This window comes from Xenopus laevis, chromosome 7L (genome assembly GCF_017654675.1).
Source record: "Xenopus laevis strain J_2021 chromosome 7L, Xenopus_laevis_v10.1, whole genome shotgun sequence".
In the NCBI taxonomy this organism is placed as follows: domain Eukaryota; kingdom Metazoa; phylum Chordata; class Amphibia; order Anura; family Pipidae; genus Xenopus; species Xenopus laevis.
The window spans coordinates 57,797,434-57,815,994 of record NC_054383.1 but is presented as its reverse complement, the minus strand read 5'-3'; the positions used below and the strand labels follow the sequence as shown (position 1 = coordinate 57,815,994).

The window sequence follows — 18,561 nt, the reverse complement described above, 5'->3', positions numbered from 1 at the left end:
GAGTTTCCGACTAAATATTCGGAGAGCTGTGAAGATGTGGAATTCTCTCCCTGAATCAGTGGTACAGGCTGATACATTAGATAACTTTAAGAAGGGTTTGGATGGCTTTTTAGCAAGTGATGAAATACAGGGTTATGGAAGATAGCTCGTAGTACAAGTTGATCCAGGGACGAGTCCTATTGCCATTTTGGAGTCAGGAAGGAATTTTTTCCCCCTCTGAGGCAAATTGGAGAGGCTTCAGATGGGGTTTCTTTTGCCTTTCTCTGGATCAACAAAAAAAAAGGTTGAACTTGATGGACGTGTGTCTTTTTTTCAACCTAACTTATTATGTTACTATGTAAAATATTTCTGCAATCACCTGATAGGGTAAATTGGCACTGATAGGCTCCTGTAATATATTGAATATAGGAGTGATCCTGCAAGATACCATTCTTTAATTTCAATATATTGGTCAGATGAAGCTATTTATCATGACAGAATTGTGTGTCTTGAACACAGATTAAGGTAGTAAGTTATTGCAAGGGGTTATTGGCGCAAAAAATAAATACCATCAATGGTCAATGGTAGTTCCATTGAACTATTCAGATAGGTGTTATCTGAAACGGAAAAAAGTGTGTGCACTTGTAATAACTATGACTGGGCTGGCAGGACACCAGGACCCGCCAGCCCGCGATTTGCAGGCTACCTTCTGCCGCTTCAACCAGAAAAATGTATTGCTTTTGGGGGGTCTGTAGGGGGACCTGGAGTGTGCAGAGTAGTTTTGGGCTCCTGTCTTGAGAGGGATATAAATGAGCTGGAGAGAGTGCAGAGACTTGCAATCAAACTGGTGAGAGGGATGGAAGACTTAAATTATGATGATAGGCAAACTTGTCAAGGTTGGGGTTATTTTCTCTGGAAAAAAGTCGCTTGCAAGAGGACATGATTACACCCCTTCAGACTAGAGGGCAGTGAGGTTGTGGAATGCCTTGCCGGGTGTTGTCGTGATTGATGATTCTGTAAATGCTTTTAAGAGTGACTTGGATGATTTCTTGGACAAGCATAATATCCAAGGATATTGTCATACTAAAATCTATAGTTAGTATAGATAATGAGTATAGATAATTTTATATGAGGGGTTGAACTTGATGGTCTTTTTTAACCCAATTTAATTATGTAACCTATTAGGGGAAATTCGTGCCTACACCTGATCTGGCGGGAAACAATATTATTATGTGTGAAAATGTGAGAAGCTAGTGCTATGCTGCCCACATCAGAGGAGAGCTCCTGATGCAGGCAGCCATGCTTAGACACAAACATGCAAACGAGTCTTAGTGTCCCAGCTTGTGTATGTGCATGATTCGAATGATGTCATGTGCATAGTTAGTGTGTGATCAAACATGGCTGGCCACACTGGAAATTCCTTCCCAGTGAGGGTGACATAGTGCTAGCTACCTGCATTTTTTCACAAAATAGTATTATTTTCCCCAACAACAGCATTGCCTCTAGTAGCCCTCACCACCAGTGGGGGATACAATTTTCTACAGATAGGTACTCCTTAATTAGTAACTGGGGGTCAGAATGTCTGTTCTTCTCAGGAATAAGATCCGTTGTCTGGAAACCCATGAACACTATCTTGTACTTGATCCAAACTATACAGCAATAATCCATATTAGAGGCAAAACAATCCAGCTGGGTTTTTTAATGTTTAAATTATTTTTAGCAGCCTTAAGTTATGGAGATCCAAATGATGGAAATATCCCTTATCCAGAAAACCACAGGACCTGATAATTCTGGATATATTTACTTTATCTATAGCATTGTTGTGTGATTAATTTAGAAGTGACGTTTTCCAGGCAAGATTGTATTGCTTCTGGGGGGCGGAGCCACATGCCGAGCCTATAAGCAGCACCCTGCGCAGCCCATAACTGACCTGGCAGAGGACACATACCATGACTGGACTGTGTGGCAGACATCTAGGCACACTGGGTGACTGGAAATGGGGAAGAATACACAGCGGGTGCACTCTGAAGCCGCCTCTAAGCTTGGCCAATACACGAGCAGTACCTCTCAAGATGGTGCCCATAACTCTCCCCCTCTGTCGGAGCAACAGCACCAACCTGAAACTACCCCCTGAGTGCAGGACAAGAAGCATCTGACAATGCAGAAAGTCCTAAATGCAATCTCTACCTGCCAAACTGACAGCCACAGCACTCTGGAGGATCGCACAGTACCACTACCAAACCAAATCAAGCACCTGCACAAATAGCTTAAACAGGCCTCAGACCGCATGGAAGATATGGAAAACAGCAGAGGTGGTCCAACAGAGTAGTTCGTCTCCAGGAAAGGAGTGAGGTGCAGAATCCGGAACTGTTTGCCGAGTAGTGGCTCAAAGACATACTAGGGGCTGATATTTTCTCTCAACAATTTTTGGCAGAGAGGACCCACCAGTGTCGGACTGGCCCAATGGGACACCGGGAAAAAAACAGGTGGGCCTGACCCCCACCGGGCCAGACCCCCTCTCCTGACATTGTTTTCCCCCCAAAAAAGAGAAAAAAAATTGTTGCAGCGCCGTCTGTCAAACATGCCGAGCAATGTTTGTGTATGCGAGTGGCACTGTCCAGGCACGTGCGCAGAGCAGTATCTTCGCATAACAGTAGGGGGGCGGGGGGGCCCTGGACAGCAGTCCTGGTGGGCCCCCCAGTCTGACCCTGGGGCCCACAGGGTCCCTACGCGGCCTCTTCCCCCTGGAGCCCCACCAAGACCATTCCTGATTAAGCTCCTAAACTACTACGACAGGGACACAGCGCTGCAAATGGCAAGAAAAAAGGGGGATATCTACTTCCAGGGGGCCTGATTACTCCAGCACTCTAACGACAACGCAGCACCTTCAATGCAGTTAAAAGGCATCTATGAGATCAAATACAACATGCTTTTTTCAGCAAAGCTGCAAATTATATATGCAAGCAAAACACATATATTTGACCAACTGGACAATGCACAGCACTGGCTAGATGTGTGCCCACGATCTCCACACAGCAGACCACCACGGCAGCAAGATAGCCCAGCACACTCCCCATGACATGCGGAGTGACACCAGCCAGAGGGGTAATGTAAGTAACTGTGTCTTGGGTAACCTCGCAGGGACACCGGCTGCAACACTTGTAAGGGGGGACTACACATACTGGATGACTGATTTGGTACCTAACAACTTGTCAGGACTTCTGAAACCCCTACCATTATAGGCACAGGGGTCAGGTTCCCTTAATTACATCATGCACCTCAGGGACAGTGACTATAACTTTAGCGGTGCACACCCTCACCTACAGGATTGACTGTATTACCAGGTACATCAGGGCTCATAAACAACATTGATAGTTCGGTTCAGTGTTTTCAGTCGTGAGCTCTTACTCTGTAAAATTGTTCTGGGAATAATGTATCTCCTGCGGTTTATGGGGGAAACCGGGAGCGGGGCAGCTGGGGATGTTATATTAGTCTTCTTTCCTCTTGCTACTATACTTTTCCTTCTTTATTTTCTGGATGGGTTCATCTAAAATGCATTACCACAATGTGCCAGTCTATGGGGTAAGCCACAATAAATTCAGATATCACTATGGCAGGGACCAAATTTAGATTCATCTCCTGGAATGTTTAGGGGCCTGAATGACAACATTAAGAGGTCCTTCATAATAGACCACCTTAAAAAGCAAGGGACAGATGTACTGTTACTCCAAGAAACACACTTAACGGGTCAAAGGGTACGTTCCATTAAGAGACAGTGTTTGAAACCAATATTTCATGTCAGAATACTCCTTCTATTCACAGGGCATAGCAATTCTATTTAAGAAAACAGTCAGACCAAATATAGAAACCGTGGTCTCAGACAGATTCGGGAGGTACATGATCCTAAAGTTGTCAATTGCTACCCATACTGATACTGGTCAATGTCTATTCTCTTACCCCGGGTGAAATCAGTTTACTTCAAATGATTTTTGGGAAAGTTGCGGGAATTGGAGCCCTGTGGTTCGGATACTTTAAAGGAACAGTTCAGTGTGAAAATAAAAACTGTATAAATTGGCTGTGCAAAATAAAAATTGTTTCTAATATAGTTAGCCAAAAATGTAATGTATAAAGGCTGGAGTGACTGGATGAGTAACATAATAGCCAGAACACTACTTACTGCTTTTCAGCTCTATAACTCTGAAGCTCTATGAGCTAGTCAGCGACTTGAAGGGGGGCCACATGGTACATATCTGTTCAGTGAGTTTGCAATTGATCCTCAGCATGCAGCTCAGATTCAAAAGCAACAGATGTGACCCATGTGCCCCTCCCCTCAAGCCTCTGATGTTACACACCCAGTCTCGCCAGCCTTTATATATTACATTTTTGCCTAACTATGATCACAAACAAAAATATAGTTCACTTGTAATTAATTTCAGGCTGTGTAGAGGTATATAAACCAGAATAGGGATACTAAAAATAAGAAAAAGCAGTAAAACCCCACACTACCTTACTGAAATTGATTGAGATCTAATTATATAAGTGCTTATTGCTGTTATAATCATATGCTTAGTTCTCAATCAATTTAGCACCAACATACAATTAATGGTATTTCAATCAATTGTGTTATATACAAATAATTAAAATGATTAAAGTGCTTAAGTGCTATAAATTAGGTGCTGTGACTTTCAATAAAATTTATCTACACACAATTGATGAATAATCTAAAAGTTCATGGTTCATGGATTAAATTAGGTTGCAGTGCTGTAGTTATAATTTTAAAGTGAGATCATTGTATCAAACAATTAAAAATAAAGCGTCAAGCAATTCATAAATAAAAGTTAGAAATTAGAAAATAGTATAGAGGTGGAGTTGTATAGAGCTGGAGTTGTCCCAAAGAAACTGCTTTGGCTGCTTTGTTCTAAGCCCTGGGACACCACACGCTGGAGAAAGGCAGAACAGTGAGGACTGTGGTCTCGTTACTACGTTTAACTGTCTTGTAAGGAGAGCTAACTTTGCTATAAAACCAACAAATCCTCAGTGCCTTAGAGATAAAAAAAAGAATAAAAAGAATGAATGCTGCGCTAGTAGCACTACAACTACATTAAATTTCTCTGGATCCGAGATTCAATTTAAGTTTAGAAAATGTAAGATTTCAATAATTTTTTTTCAAAAAACTATTTATGTTGTTTGATTAAACGTGTTTGTACTGGTCAGATTGTTGATATGTGTTTAATTTTGGCTGTGATAGGTGCCCTTTAAGGATGGCTTGCATGTAGGCCTGCATGTAGGCCTGCATGTAGAGCTCCTTTGACAGCATGTTGTTTGTTAACAGAAAATCTTCCACATACAAGCACCCCCCCCCTCAAATCAACTCCAGGGTTTTTATGTGCTTCATTGATAATGACATAACGAAGGAATTCATACACCTGCCCATGAAATAGCTCTTGAGCCCCTGGTCCAATTACTTTTGAGCTTCTGAAATTAAGTGATTGTATTAAAAAAATACTTTAGTTATTCACATTTTTATGCAATCTTTTTGTACAACCCAGTGAATTAAAGCTGAAAGTCTACAGTTCAACTAAATCTGAGTTGTTTCATTTAAAATCCATTGTGGTAATGTACAGGAAAAAGTTGTCTCTGTCCAAATATTTATGGACCTAACTGTATCTCAAGATTAACTACTACAGGGGGCCAAGAAATCCAGTATCAGAACCAGATTCAATATAGTTTTACCCCATCTATACAGTCCCAAAGTTCAGAGTTCCCCAGTACCCCTCAGTCAATATTTGGACAATATTCCACTCCCCAGGCTTGGGTTCATAGAGTCTGAACCCCTTAACCAGCAAATCACTCTAGAGGAGATCACAGAAGCCGCTAATGAATTTCCCAATGGGAAGTTCCTGGGTCCTGATGGACTTCCCATTGAATGGTACAAGGAGATAATCACACCTAGACTATCCTTGCTATTTAACTCTATCTCATCAAGGGGCCAGCCTACCAGATGCCTTTAAGAATGGCTTGGATGATTTTTTGGACAGACATAATATCAAAGGCTATTGTGATACTAAACTCTATAGTTAGTATAGGTATGGGTATATAGAATTTTAATTAAAAGTAGGGAGGGGTGTGTGTATGGATGCTGGGTTTTCATTTGGAGGGGTTGAACTTGATGGACTTTGTCTTTTTTCAACCCAATTTAACTAACTAACTAACTAATTAGGAGGCTCTATAAAAATATCTGGGGTACCCACAATGTTACAGGATGAGATGGTAGTGGTATCTAAAAAAAGCTTTCGATAACGTGGAATGGCCATATATTTGGGCCCTTCTGAAATGTTATAGGCTAGACGACCACTTTATAAGATTGATGAAAGCCATATATGATACCACAAAGGCCTATATGCTGGTGAATGCAGAGCTCTCACAAGAATTCCAGTTGGCAAGGGGCATCAGGCAAGGATGCCCATTGTCGCCACTCCTATTCACACTAGCAATAGAACCCTTGGCGGTGTTAATCCATAATAATAGTGATATTGAAGGGCTTAAGATACGAAGGCTTGAGGAGAAAATCTAGTTATATGCGAATGATATGCTGATTTATTTGGTGCATTCCAGGGAAGCCCTTACATAACTTTTGAGGGAAGTTATGAATTTTGGCAACTACTCTGGCCAAACAAAAACTTGCCTACATGGCACGTGGTTGTTCAGCCAAGTTTGGGAAAATATGGGATTGTTGGTTGGCCGACCCACAAACAGGCTCGGCAGACTGGTAGCAAGGAATAGATTCCATTGTCTTGAACTGTATTGATATGACTGTGTTAAACCCCTAGGTGGGGAAAGCCCATCTCTTTCTCTCTCTCCTATCTATCTAACCTTCTATCTTTACTATCTCTTGTTAAATTGAAAATCAAAGAAACTTGCAAAAAAAAATATTGTATTGCTCCATTTGTATCATAGTGCTTTGCTTTTAACAGTTATAGTAAAATGCAAATTATTTATCCTTTAGAATTGTTAGCAGGGCCTCTGATCATTTGATTCTTTCCTGTTAAATTATTTTAAAACTTGTTTTAAGAAATAGCAAATAAACTATTTGGTAAATTGCTTTACATGTAGACTTCCAAAATCTGTTAAGAATTTTTTCTATTTATTGTTATTTTTTATTTTTAGGTATCATACATTGGAAAAGAATGTACAGTGATTCCAACATTTCTCTCACAGAAGTATGGACGTATGGCAAAAAGACTTGATCTGAGTTTCAATTTGCTAAGGTTTGTTGTATTTTTACAGTTGATGGCAGATGCTCCCTTGTCATTTGTTATTAACAATGTGATGCATTTTTAGGATATATGTGACTAATATGTAGACTGAAGGTATTGCACCATCATGTTGTATTCATTATAATGAATTCTTGTATTTATAAATTCATTCTTATATCATTCTAATATCTCCAAGCACTTGTATTCAAGGAGATGAATAAGCAAGCCTGGATACAATAGGAGGCTGTGTGTGGCACATTGTTCTAGTTAACATGATAAGTCCTACATATTTCTATTTCTTGATCTAAACATGTGACTCAATTTTAGAGTTCATCACTAGCTGACTATTTCGTGAGGGTTTAGTTTTAGGACTGGCTAGTTTTTGTTATAGCCTTTGGTGTAGCATTTTGTTCTAGTTAAAATGTAAACCTGACTTATTGTGTCAACTCTGTTGATGTAAACATATTGGCATGCATCACTAGCTGGCTCTTTCAATTGGGTTTAGGACTAATCAGCTCTCTGGTCTAACATATTATATATATATATATATATATATATATATATATATATATATATATATATAGGCAACTTCAGTCCCATCCCTTGCACAAGTCTTGATTTAACCCATTTGAAAAGAGAAAATTGTGCTTTTAGAGTTTTCTTTTTGCATTGTTTTGTTAATTTGGTGTTAGTTTAGTTGGAGTCCTTATGTGAATTCATTATCCTGATATATGTACATGAAATTGGAACGGTGTTAAACTTATGTTTTATGAGGGTATCATATGATGAACTAAACTTTTTCAGCTAGGCATTATTTTCAAAACAGTCTGGGCTTTGTCCACGTCAAGTGAAAAATTACATAGTACTTAACATGCAGCCTGTTGGCCCATCAGTTAGTAGCTCTTTAAAGGAGAAGGAAAGGCTTTGTGCACTTTGGGGTGCTTGGTGATGTTAGGCATCCCCAAGTGATTGTACTGCCTTCCCGAATACCCAGGCTGGTGCCTTCCGTCTTCCCCTTTTCTCCGCCCAGCTGCGCATGCGCAGTTGAATAAAAAGCTGAACTTTAACTAAAAAGTCGGCTATTTCAGTCAACTGTGCATGCATTTGCCCTGGGAAATTTGAAGAAAGAAAAAGCCGGAAGAGGATCGTTCCGTGGTACTTGCTTGTATAACCCTGGGCCGGTGCAGTTTTCTGGTGATGGGAGCACGGCCCCAGGTTTCAGCTAGTCAATGCAATCACTTGGGGTGCCTAACATTTGGCACCCCCAAGTGCACAATGCCTTCCCTTCTCCTTTAAGGAGAACTAAACCCTAACATGAATATGGCTAAATATGCCATATTTTATATACTGAACTTTTTGCACTAGCCTAAAGTTTCAGCTTTGCAAAGCAGCAATGATCAAGGACTTCAAACTTGTCATAGGGGTCACAATCTTGGAAAGTGTCTGCAACACTCAGATACTCAGTGGGCTCTGAGCAGCTGTTGTGAAGCTAAGATTAGGGTTCATCACAAATTATGAAGAAGAAAATTAGGTTATCCTGTAATATAAGATGATGCTACAAGGCTGGGGAGCTACTGAGACACACACGTGCTTCCTGCACCGGCTCTGCGATCTGGACCCACCAGCTCTGCGATCAGGACCCTCCAGCTCGGCTAAAGACCCCCCATTACTGCTAAGGACCCCCCCTTCACCTAGGAATGGTAAGTGCCCTTTAGCACATTTACACACACGCACACATGCATTTACATATACACCGTACACTTATTTCTAGTTCTATTATTATTAATTGTTTATTTTTTTGCTTCTCTGGCTTTTTTTATTTTTCAGACATGTACACACTTACATACACATATACACACATGTATACACTTTTTAGAGCTGTAAACACATACATACACAAACACAGTTTTTTTTCACTTTTTTTTTTTTACTTCATTTTTCAGTTTCCCTCTAGTTATTCCCATAAAAACTGTTGATTTCCCAGTGTGACTATTCGATCAAGCATTCTGACTGCTAACCACACATAACTTATCAGTTATTTTGTTATTTCATTGATTTACCTAATTGTATTTGATTTTTGTGATTTTTGCGGTTTTATGCTTGCATTGTTGTTCCTTACAGGTCTTTTTTTTAGCATCGTTTGCACTTTGATCATTTGCAGTACAAACATTTTTATCAACTTTTCATTTGTCTGAATGTGTACTTTACAAAAATATATGGTTTTAGCGGGTCTTTGTGCTGTTAGGCCGTCTTGTGGCACATAATACGGGGCCTTGGTTCACAGAAGGCGAATCGGCAGCCGAGAAAATTCATATGCACTATTTTTATTTGGGGTCCACACATGCCAGCTGCTTTGGTATATCTATGCATATTGGGCATCAAACTGTTCAGTAGACCCTTGGCATCAATATTAAGGGTGTTTTACAATTGTATGTAAGCAATTAGGTGAGATAAATGTGGCCAATTGAAATATTTTTAGGTGATTTTCAGAAATGTCATAAAAACCGCCGCATTTAGTGTAGCTTTGCAGTATGGTAGTTTGGAGTAGAAGGACATAATTACCAATTTTGGATTTGTCAGAATGTCTTCTTTCTAAAGATATATAGTTTTCAGGGGTCGCCATCATTTTTTGTACCTTTTATCCCACATAAAACTGGCAGTATTTATAAATTAGTGTAAATGTAAGCCATCAAATAAGTATGCACAAGGTAGATTCTGGGGTCTTTACATGCAATGTTCATCGATAAACCTATGTACATCGGTTATCAAGCTGTTCGGTGGACCCCAGGCTTTCATATTTGGGGTGATTTATCTTGATACCTAATAGTATGCGGGAAATGAGATGCTGCAGGGTGAAAGTTTTGAGGTGATTTTTGGAAATGTCACCAAAATCACCAAATTTAGGAAAGGTTTGGCGATTTTGGTGCTTTGGAGTAGAAAGATATGTATACCCAATTTGTATTCGGGGGAATTTGTACTTTTCAAAAATATATGGTTTTCATGGGTGAACATACTTTTTTCTACCATTGCCCCCCCCATATGATGTAAATGTGTTAATTTTGCAGTATCTGGAATTACAGAATTTTGGAGCCCCTATATGCCACATGCTTAGGTAAACGTCTACATATTGGGCATCAAACTGTTCAGTGGACTCCTGGAATTCATATTTACACTTGGTACCAATGTTTTACATTTGGAGATATGATGCTGTATGTAGCTTTTAGGTAATTTTTCCAAAAATGCACCAATTTCTATAAAAAATTCTAACTGTAGGAAAGAATTACAACTTGGTAGTTTGGAGTACATTTATATTTACCCATTTTTGATTCTCCAGAATCCGTTCTAATAATGGGTAGTTTTCTAGGGTAAACCTACTGTTAGTGGAATGTTTGGCCTTGAAATCAGAAGTATGCTGTTTTGTGGAGCAGTGCTTTGGAAATTTAGTAGTGTACTGCTTGGAGATTTTGATCTATACAAGTGAGAAATCTCCAAAAAACTACAGTATATATTTGGTATTGTTGTGTTCTGGAGACATAGAACTTTCCAAATCAGCTGTTTTGTCGTACATAAAATAAATTATGTTTCTGATATATGTGATTGTATTATGTGAAACATGATTTTTTTTTTTCATTTTATTAGACCGTTAGAAGCCTATTTTTTTTACAGAAGTGGAATTACACAAAAATTCTAGCATATTTTTTTTTAAAGCTCAAGTTGTCCTGAAAAAAACCCAATACATTGTTTTCCTGGGTAAACTAAAAGGCCCCCTCAGGAAAGGCCCTTAAAGTATAATATATAACTACCAAATCAGCCAAATCGACTGGCAGCGAAAGGGTTAATGCAGTGACCCCCCCCCCACTTGTTTGTTACTACTAATTTATTTGTTTTGCTGTTCAGTGCTTTGCCTTCAAGGAGTGCTATACAAATAACATACATACATACAACCAAACCACTTGACATTTGCCAGTGTATTTCGGTCTAAACTAGATACATTTCAAATGCAATCTGCTCTGAATTAATACAATGCTATTAGATACACTAATAGTCATGTGGCTGACCATTTTATAATGTATATATGTCCATCAGGCAGGTGTCTGGCAAATTGTGTTTCTTCACCACTGGTCAGTGCCAACGTACAGGTAAATGTGTGCATTTACGGGCATATTTATTATGATGTGTGAAATGAAATTCACAGAAAAAATTTTGTAAAAATCTGTGTAAAATAAATGGCGAATTTATCGAGGTATGTTTTATTTTTAGATTTGCCTACATTAATTAACATTGTTTCCGGCGTAAGTTACTCTAAGAAAAACCATGTAAATAATTATATCCGCACTCCAAGGCTGATGGCGGGGTGCACGGTGATTATATATATATCAATTACCAATGGACCAGCACTCCCTTTTTTTAAAACGTAATATTCTTTATTGTTGTCTTGGTATCAAAAACCATGTAAATAATTTATGCTGTTTTTTTATGTGGCGAAGCCTGGTAATGTGTGATGTATTATGCCGCTATATCTATATATATATATATATATATATATATATATATATATATATATATATATATATATATATATATATATATATATAGATAAATATGCCGCTAAAAGTTACCTCTAGGACATGTTGTTGTTTGTTTTTCTCTGATAGGTTTACTTTTGTAAGTAATTGTTACTTGAAGTTTTTAGACCTGACTGTATTGCCAACATGACTGTCCCTTCTTAACCTGTTAGTTAATGTAGTTTCTAATGCTAACGGACTACTTTTGTACAAATATGGCAGCACCTATAAAAAGGAATATGGGGAATTAGATTTAAAAGCATAGGCAAATACTTTTATGGCAAAATTATATATAGCATACAAAGACAATGTCATGACATAGTAACACAGTAGGTTAGTTTTAAAAAAGACACACATCTATCAAGTTCAACCTTTTAACTCTTTTTTTTTTTTTAACCTGCCTAACTGCTAGTTGTTTCAGAGGAAGGCAAAAAAAAAACTATTTGAAGCCTCTCCAATTTTCCTCAGAGGGGGAAAAATTCCTTCCTGACTCCAAAATGATGTATACATAGTTATCATATCACTCTTAAAGAGCCTCTTCTCCAGCGAGAACAACCCAAATTTGGCCAGTCTTTCCTCATAGCTAAGATTTTCCATACCTTTTACCAGTTTAGTTGCCTCACTCTTGGCTAAGTGGCAAATGAGATTCAATGTTGATAAATGTAAAGTCATGCACCTGGGATGTAAAAATATCCAAGCCACTTATACCCTTAATAGGACTGCACTAGGCAAATCCAGTATGAAAAAGGACATTGGAGTCCTTGTAGATGATAAACTTGGCTATAGCAAGCAATGCCAGTCAGCAGCATCAAGGGCATCATAAGGCTTTGAGCTGTTTTCAGGGGCATCAGTTCACGGCAGGAAGGGGTCATTCTTCCACTGAATAGAGCACTGGTAAGACCCCATCTAGAATATGCCCTACAGTTTTGGTCTCCAGTGCTCAAATAGGACATTATTGTATTAGAGAGGGTAGAGAAGGGCAACTAAGCTGGTAAAAGGTATGGAAAATCTTAGCTACGAGGAAAGACTGGCCAAATTGGGGTTGTTCATGCTGGAGAAGAGGCACATAAAGGGTGATATGATAACTATGTATAAACATATAAGGGGATCATATAATATTCTCTCTAATGCTTTATTTACCAGTAGGTCTTTCCAGCTGACACAAGGTCACCCATTCCGATTTAGAAGAAAAGAGGTTCCGCCTAAATATTCCAAAGGGGTTTTTTACAGTGAGAGCTGTGAAGATGTGGAATTCTCTCCCTGAATCAGTTGTACAGTCTGATACATTAGATAGCTTTACAAAGGGGTTGGATGGCTTTTAGCAAGTGATGGAATACAGGGTTATGGAAGATAGCTCATAGTACAAGTTGATCCACGGACTAGTCTGATTTGTTATTGTCTTTTGGACAAGAAGAAGAAAGAGCAGGGGATGTATACATTCTGATAAAACCCTTGCAAAGATTCTCTTGATTATATTCCCTTATATCTATTCTTAAGTCTCATGAACAGTCAAAGGACAGGTTCTGCCTCTAGGAGGCAAGAATGCAGAATCAAGGTCAATAGGCCAGTCATAAGGCCAATTTTCTTCACAAAAAACATCTTAAAAGCAGAAGGGTAGAATTATGAGTAACAGAGGATACAGGAACTGGGAAAACAAGGACAGAAAGGCAATTGGATTGACAGGAAGGACGCCAAGCAGAGAGTTGCCTAGAGGCCCAATCAATTGCAGGATTGTGCTGCCTTAACCAAGGAAATCCTATGACTAAAGTGGAAGGACATTTGGTGATTAGGAAAGCAATTTCCTTGGAATGGAGCCATCATACTTGTAGCAGAAGAGGAATGGTTGCATTAAGAAAAGTCCTAGACTAACAGGTCTTTTATTGACTGCTTGGACAGAGAGAGTAGAGGAGGCCTTGACAAAAATAATGACTTTGAAGCAAAGACCAGGGAAGTGGGTATAATTCTGCAGTGTTCATTATCTGGTTCACCTATGAGAGACTCCCCCCTCAAACCTAGATGGAGCATTTCCCTGTCGCTTAGGCTTTATCCGGACTGTTTTGGGGAGGTGACCACTCCGACAACAATATATGCATTAACCAGCCAAACTTCTACAAGTTCTTTCCTCCTGAGTTTAGCAAGTGGTGCTGAACTACATGGGCTCTTCAGCTTTAGAGTGTAATAAAGAAGAGGAATCAGAAGCTGTCATAAAGACATCAACAGACTCCAGTGACTTTTTAAGTAAGTATCTCTTCTTTATTCTGGTGTCAATACAGATCACTAAAAACATCAGTTATTTGGATTGAGAAGCAAACCATGGACTGCCAACTCAACCTCATTTAGAGCAAGTACATCACTACTAATGTGTACTGGTGAGAAACTTACTGTTCCAAGAAACTTCAGCAGTGCGAAAATCTGTGGCATACTCTGCAGCAGAGTGACTCCTGGGAAATCCTAATAAGATGGACTGAAAAATTGATCTTGCTCCCAGGGGCATTAAAGATCTATTGGAAGATAGCAAAAAAGGCTGCTGCATTATGGATAAGCAGGAAAGAAACCAAGGTGAGAGCCGTCCCAAAGAACAGAGCAATAACATAAGTAATCATCAACTACTCTGTAAGGATTGGCTGAGGGGTAATTTCAAACTGGATCTTGTGCTGATTCGGATTTATATCGGGCAGCACTGGATGTGTGTGTTCCTGCACACCAAGTTTTTGTACCTCAATAACATAGGGAAAGCATGGTTACTGGAAGCACACACATTTTGTCAAGCCTAAAGAGCAGGATTCACCCTTCTTCCAGGTTATGTACAGTGCAGAACCTTAGTGTATCACAATCTTGTTTTTTACACAGAGTTGGAAAAAAATTTAAATTAGGCGTAGGAATTCTTTTCTATGTCTGGAGACAAATCACCAAAAAATACTATAGTGGGTATTGGATATAGATATTTTCATGATCTTAGGTACTAAATGAAAGAAATTCAGTAAGTCGGTTATTGTTGAATTATCCTCAGTAATATTTAACTATCTGCTTTAGTGCATCTATACACCTCGAGAATGCTGATCTTGAAGCCTCTAGAGCATTACTGGTCTCTTCAACACAGAAAGAGTAAGGGGCAGATTTACCGTATATACTCGAGTATAAGCCAGTTTTTCAGCATCCAAAATGTGCTGAAAAAGTCTACCTCGGCTTATACTCGAGTCAGTGGGCAGTAGCTGAGATTGAAGTCACTTTTAATCATTCCTATACCAACAGTTCGCTTTTGGGAGAGACTGCAATATCACACAGCGCTCTCTGTTGGTTATATGAAAGAATAACAGTGACTGCAATATCACACAGCGCCATCTGTTGGTTATATGAAAGAATAACAGTGCGCCCTCTGTTGGTTATATGAAAGATTAACAGTGACTGCAATATCACACAGTCCCCTCTGTTGGTTATATGAAAGAATAACAGTGACTGCAATATCACACAGCGCCCTCTGTTGGTTATATGAAGGATTAACAGTGATGGCAATATCACACAGCGCCCTCTGTTGGTTATACGAAAGATTAACAGTGATGGCAATATCACACAGCACCCTCTGCAGATGGTAGTGGGATAGTGGGACAATGCACACAGTAATTTGTTTGGCAATTCTCTGTCACCATCAACTTTGCAAAGAAGTCCGGTTGATCGCTGGGGGGTCGCTTTGGCGGAATGTGCGCTGCTGGGAGACAGGGCTGTAGTTGTATCTAGGCTTATACTCGAGTCAATACGTTTTCCAAGTTTTCGTAGGTAAAATTAGGTACTTCGGCTTTATTTGGGTCGGCTTATACTCGGGTCGGCTTATACTAGAGTATATACGGTAAGTGTAAGATCTCACCACAGAAAAACTCCCTTTCTGTTCATTCCTATGGGATTTTTAGAATAATATTTATCAATGGAGGTCACCATTTGATAAATATGCTTTTAAAAATCCCATAGGAATAAATAGAAAGTGAGTGAGTTTTTCTGTGATGATTTCTAATCTCATACTTTGATAAATCTATCCCTGAGTGTTAACATCCACTTGTAGTATAATATCTTGTCTGAAATTATGGATTAATCAAAAGAGTAGTTAAGGGGCAAGTGCAGAATGAGGTGCTGTGTTGTCTCATAAAAGTCAGAAATGCATATTTATCAGTGTGGATTGCTGTTATTAATGTAGCTGTTAGACAGAAACACAATTTCTACATTAAATCCATTTTGAATGTGCATTATTTGGCCTAGAATACCATGAGGACGTTAAAAGTCCCTTTAGGCATAAGAGCACAGGGCCCTGCTGTGAAAGCAGAAGGAAGTTTGATCAATAAACTTCACATGTTAATGCAGAGCAAAAACTTGAAAAATCACCTTGTGGCAGCTGGCAGGCTCAAGCAGTAACGGCACAGACTGTGGCAACATTGATGTGACAAGTAAAAAGGAGAGATGATGGTTATAAGTTGGTTTTGTTTCAAACTTCTTTCTTGACTTGTCACATCTTAAAGGTGTTTGAATGGCCTTTTTTGTCATGTGAAAATTGTAGTCTTGGGTAGTTATAGTGCAGTAATGTCTCTCCAATTGTAAATTCTGTGGTTTTAATTGATTCACTTTAGCTGTTCAAACTGTCAAGCATTAATAATCCACAGGTTCTATACATACAGCAACAGTATGTCATGCTTCAATGTGCAGTTATCAGAAAATTAATATCCTTAATGAACTAGTGCTTTCAAGCTAACAGGGCAGAAAATTCAACTTAACCTTTTCAATTGCTAATACCAACGGCAGCCTCCCCCTTTCCCTTTATTTAGTTTGGCGAACAGCTCTTTAGCAGCCAGCTTCTTTGATGCCCGACAAAATGCCTGGTTAGCTGGATACATAGTGCAATCAATTACAATAAATATAGTAATTACACAGGAGTTTGTAATTAACTTAATTGTAGTCAATAACTACAAATACAATGCACTGCTAAATAAATGAAATGGGGAAAAATTAGCAAGCTAATTGATTTATTCCTAGAACACCCCCTTTTTCTATAGATTCGGCAACTAAAACTAACTTTAGTTTTAGAGAATAATTATGTCATGTTTCTGATGGTAAGATATTTGCAATACTGGAAAATGCTAGATATAACATTTGGTTAATATAAAATAAAAATTAAAATGTTCCTTATGTACTTTATTGTCTTTAGATAAAATTATATTTGAAATTGCACATTACAAATATGTACAGGTATATGGGATCCGTTATCCAGAAGGCTCCGAATTATGGAAAGGCTTTCTCCCATAGACAGTATTTTATCCAAATAATCCAAATTTTTAAAAATGATTTTCTTTTTCTCTGGAATAATAAAATAGTTAAATATTTTTTAAAAAAACATTGGTGCTAGGGCCCCCCTTACAAGGTAAAAAAATTGGGGCCCCAAAAAATATTAAAAAAAAACCATTGGTGCCACGGCCCCCCTTACAAGGTAAAAAAATTGGGCCCCCAAAAAATATTTTTAAAAAAAGCATTGGCGCCAGGGCCCCCCTTACAAGTTAAGAAAAAATTGGGCCCCTATCTCGAACTTACCTGAGGCAAGGTTCTCGTCTTGCCTCATGGCAGGAGAGGCCCTGGTCAGGTTCAGACTCTTCTTAAGGACTGGTGACAAAACTTCTAGAAAGGGCATCTGCTTTAGCATTCTTCTCCCCAGGCCTATATGTTACAACAAAATTGAAGCAGCAAAAAACAATGCCCACCTGACCTGTCTGGGATTCAGGTGCTTAGCCGATTCTATGTACAATAGATTTTTATGATCGATAAAGAATGTGATCACATGTTTAGCGCCTTCTAGTAGATGTCTCCACTCCTCAAAGGCCCATTTAATTGCTAATAATTCCCTGTTACCAATATCATAGTTCGTCTCTGCAGGAGAGAACTTCCTAGAAAAAAACACACAAGGATGTACTTTATTGGTAACAGGGTGTCATTGAGACAGAACTGCCCCTGCTCCTATTTCAGAAGCATCCGCCTCCACCGGGAAATGAAGGGTAGAGTCTGAATGCTGTAGCACTGAGGCCAAAATAAATGCCTTCTTTAATCAATGGCCCTGGTTTCTTCTTCAGGCCAAACATCCCTTTTTAGTAACGGCAGTGATAGGAGCCACAACAGTGGAGAAATTCTTAATAAACTATCTATAAAAATTGGCTAACCCTAAGAACCTTTGCACAGCACGTAAAGATAAGGGTTGCACCCAGTCTAGAATGGCCTGGACCTTAGCTGGCTAAGTTTTTAGATCCTCTTGGGACAGAATACATCCTATAAAATTTAGGGAGGGGACTTCAAACACACATTTTTCTATCTTAGCATACAGCTGATTTAGTTTTAAATGAGCTAACACCTGAATATGAAAACGATGATCAGTTAGATCAGAGGAATATATCAGGATGTCATCTAGAAACACTACAACATACTGCCCTAGAAGATTGCGGAAAAAAAGTTTACGATTTCTTGGAAGATGGCTGGGGATGGGGCATTCCATAAACCAAAAGGCAGTACTAGATATTCATAAACCCCAAGTTTTAAAGACCGTCTTCCACTTGTCCCCTTCCCTTATTCGAATCATATTGTAGCCGCCCCTCAGATCGAGTTTAGAAAAAAATGGTGGCACTCTTAACCTCATTCAAGAGTGCAGAGATTAAGGGAAGGGGTAGCAATTCTTAACTGTTATCTTTTAGACCCCTTTATTTGATGCAAGGCCTTAGGATAAGTCCTTAGGAGGAGAG

General features: G+C 39.0%; 1 protein-coding gene across 4 annotated transcripts in view; it reads left to right on the top strand.

Annotated features, from left to right (window-relative positions):
* Nucleotides 1-18,561, top strand: part of lrmda.L (leucine rich melanocyte differentiation associated L homeolog) — a 991,211-nt gene that overhangs the window by 36,892 nt on the left and 935,758 nt on the right. For 3 of the 4 annotated variants that reach the window (XM_041568596.1, XM_041568594.1, NM_001096630.1), the window contains exon 2: nt 7,147-7,247. The exons of the other annotated variant lie outside the window; for it this stretch is intronic. In XM_041568596.1, coding sequence (XP_041424530.1) covers nt 7,147-7,247 — 101 coding nt within the window. The remainder of the gene's footprint in view (nt 1-7,146; nt 7,248-18,561) is intronic. 4 annotated transcript variants of the gene reach the window in all.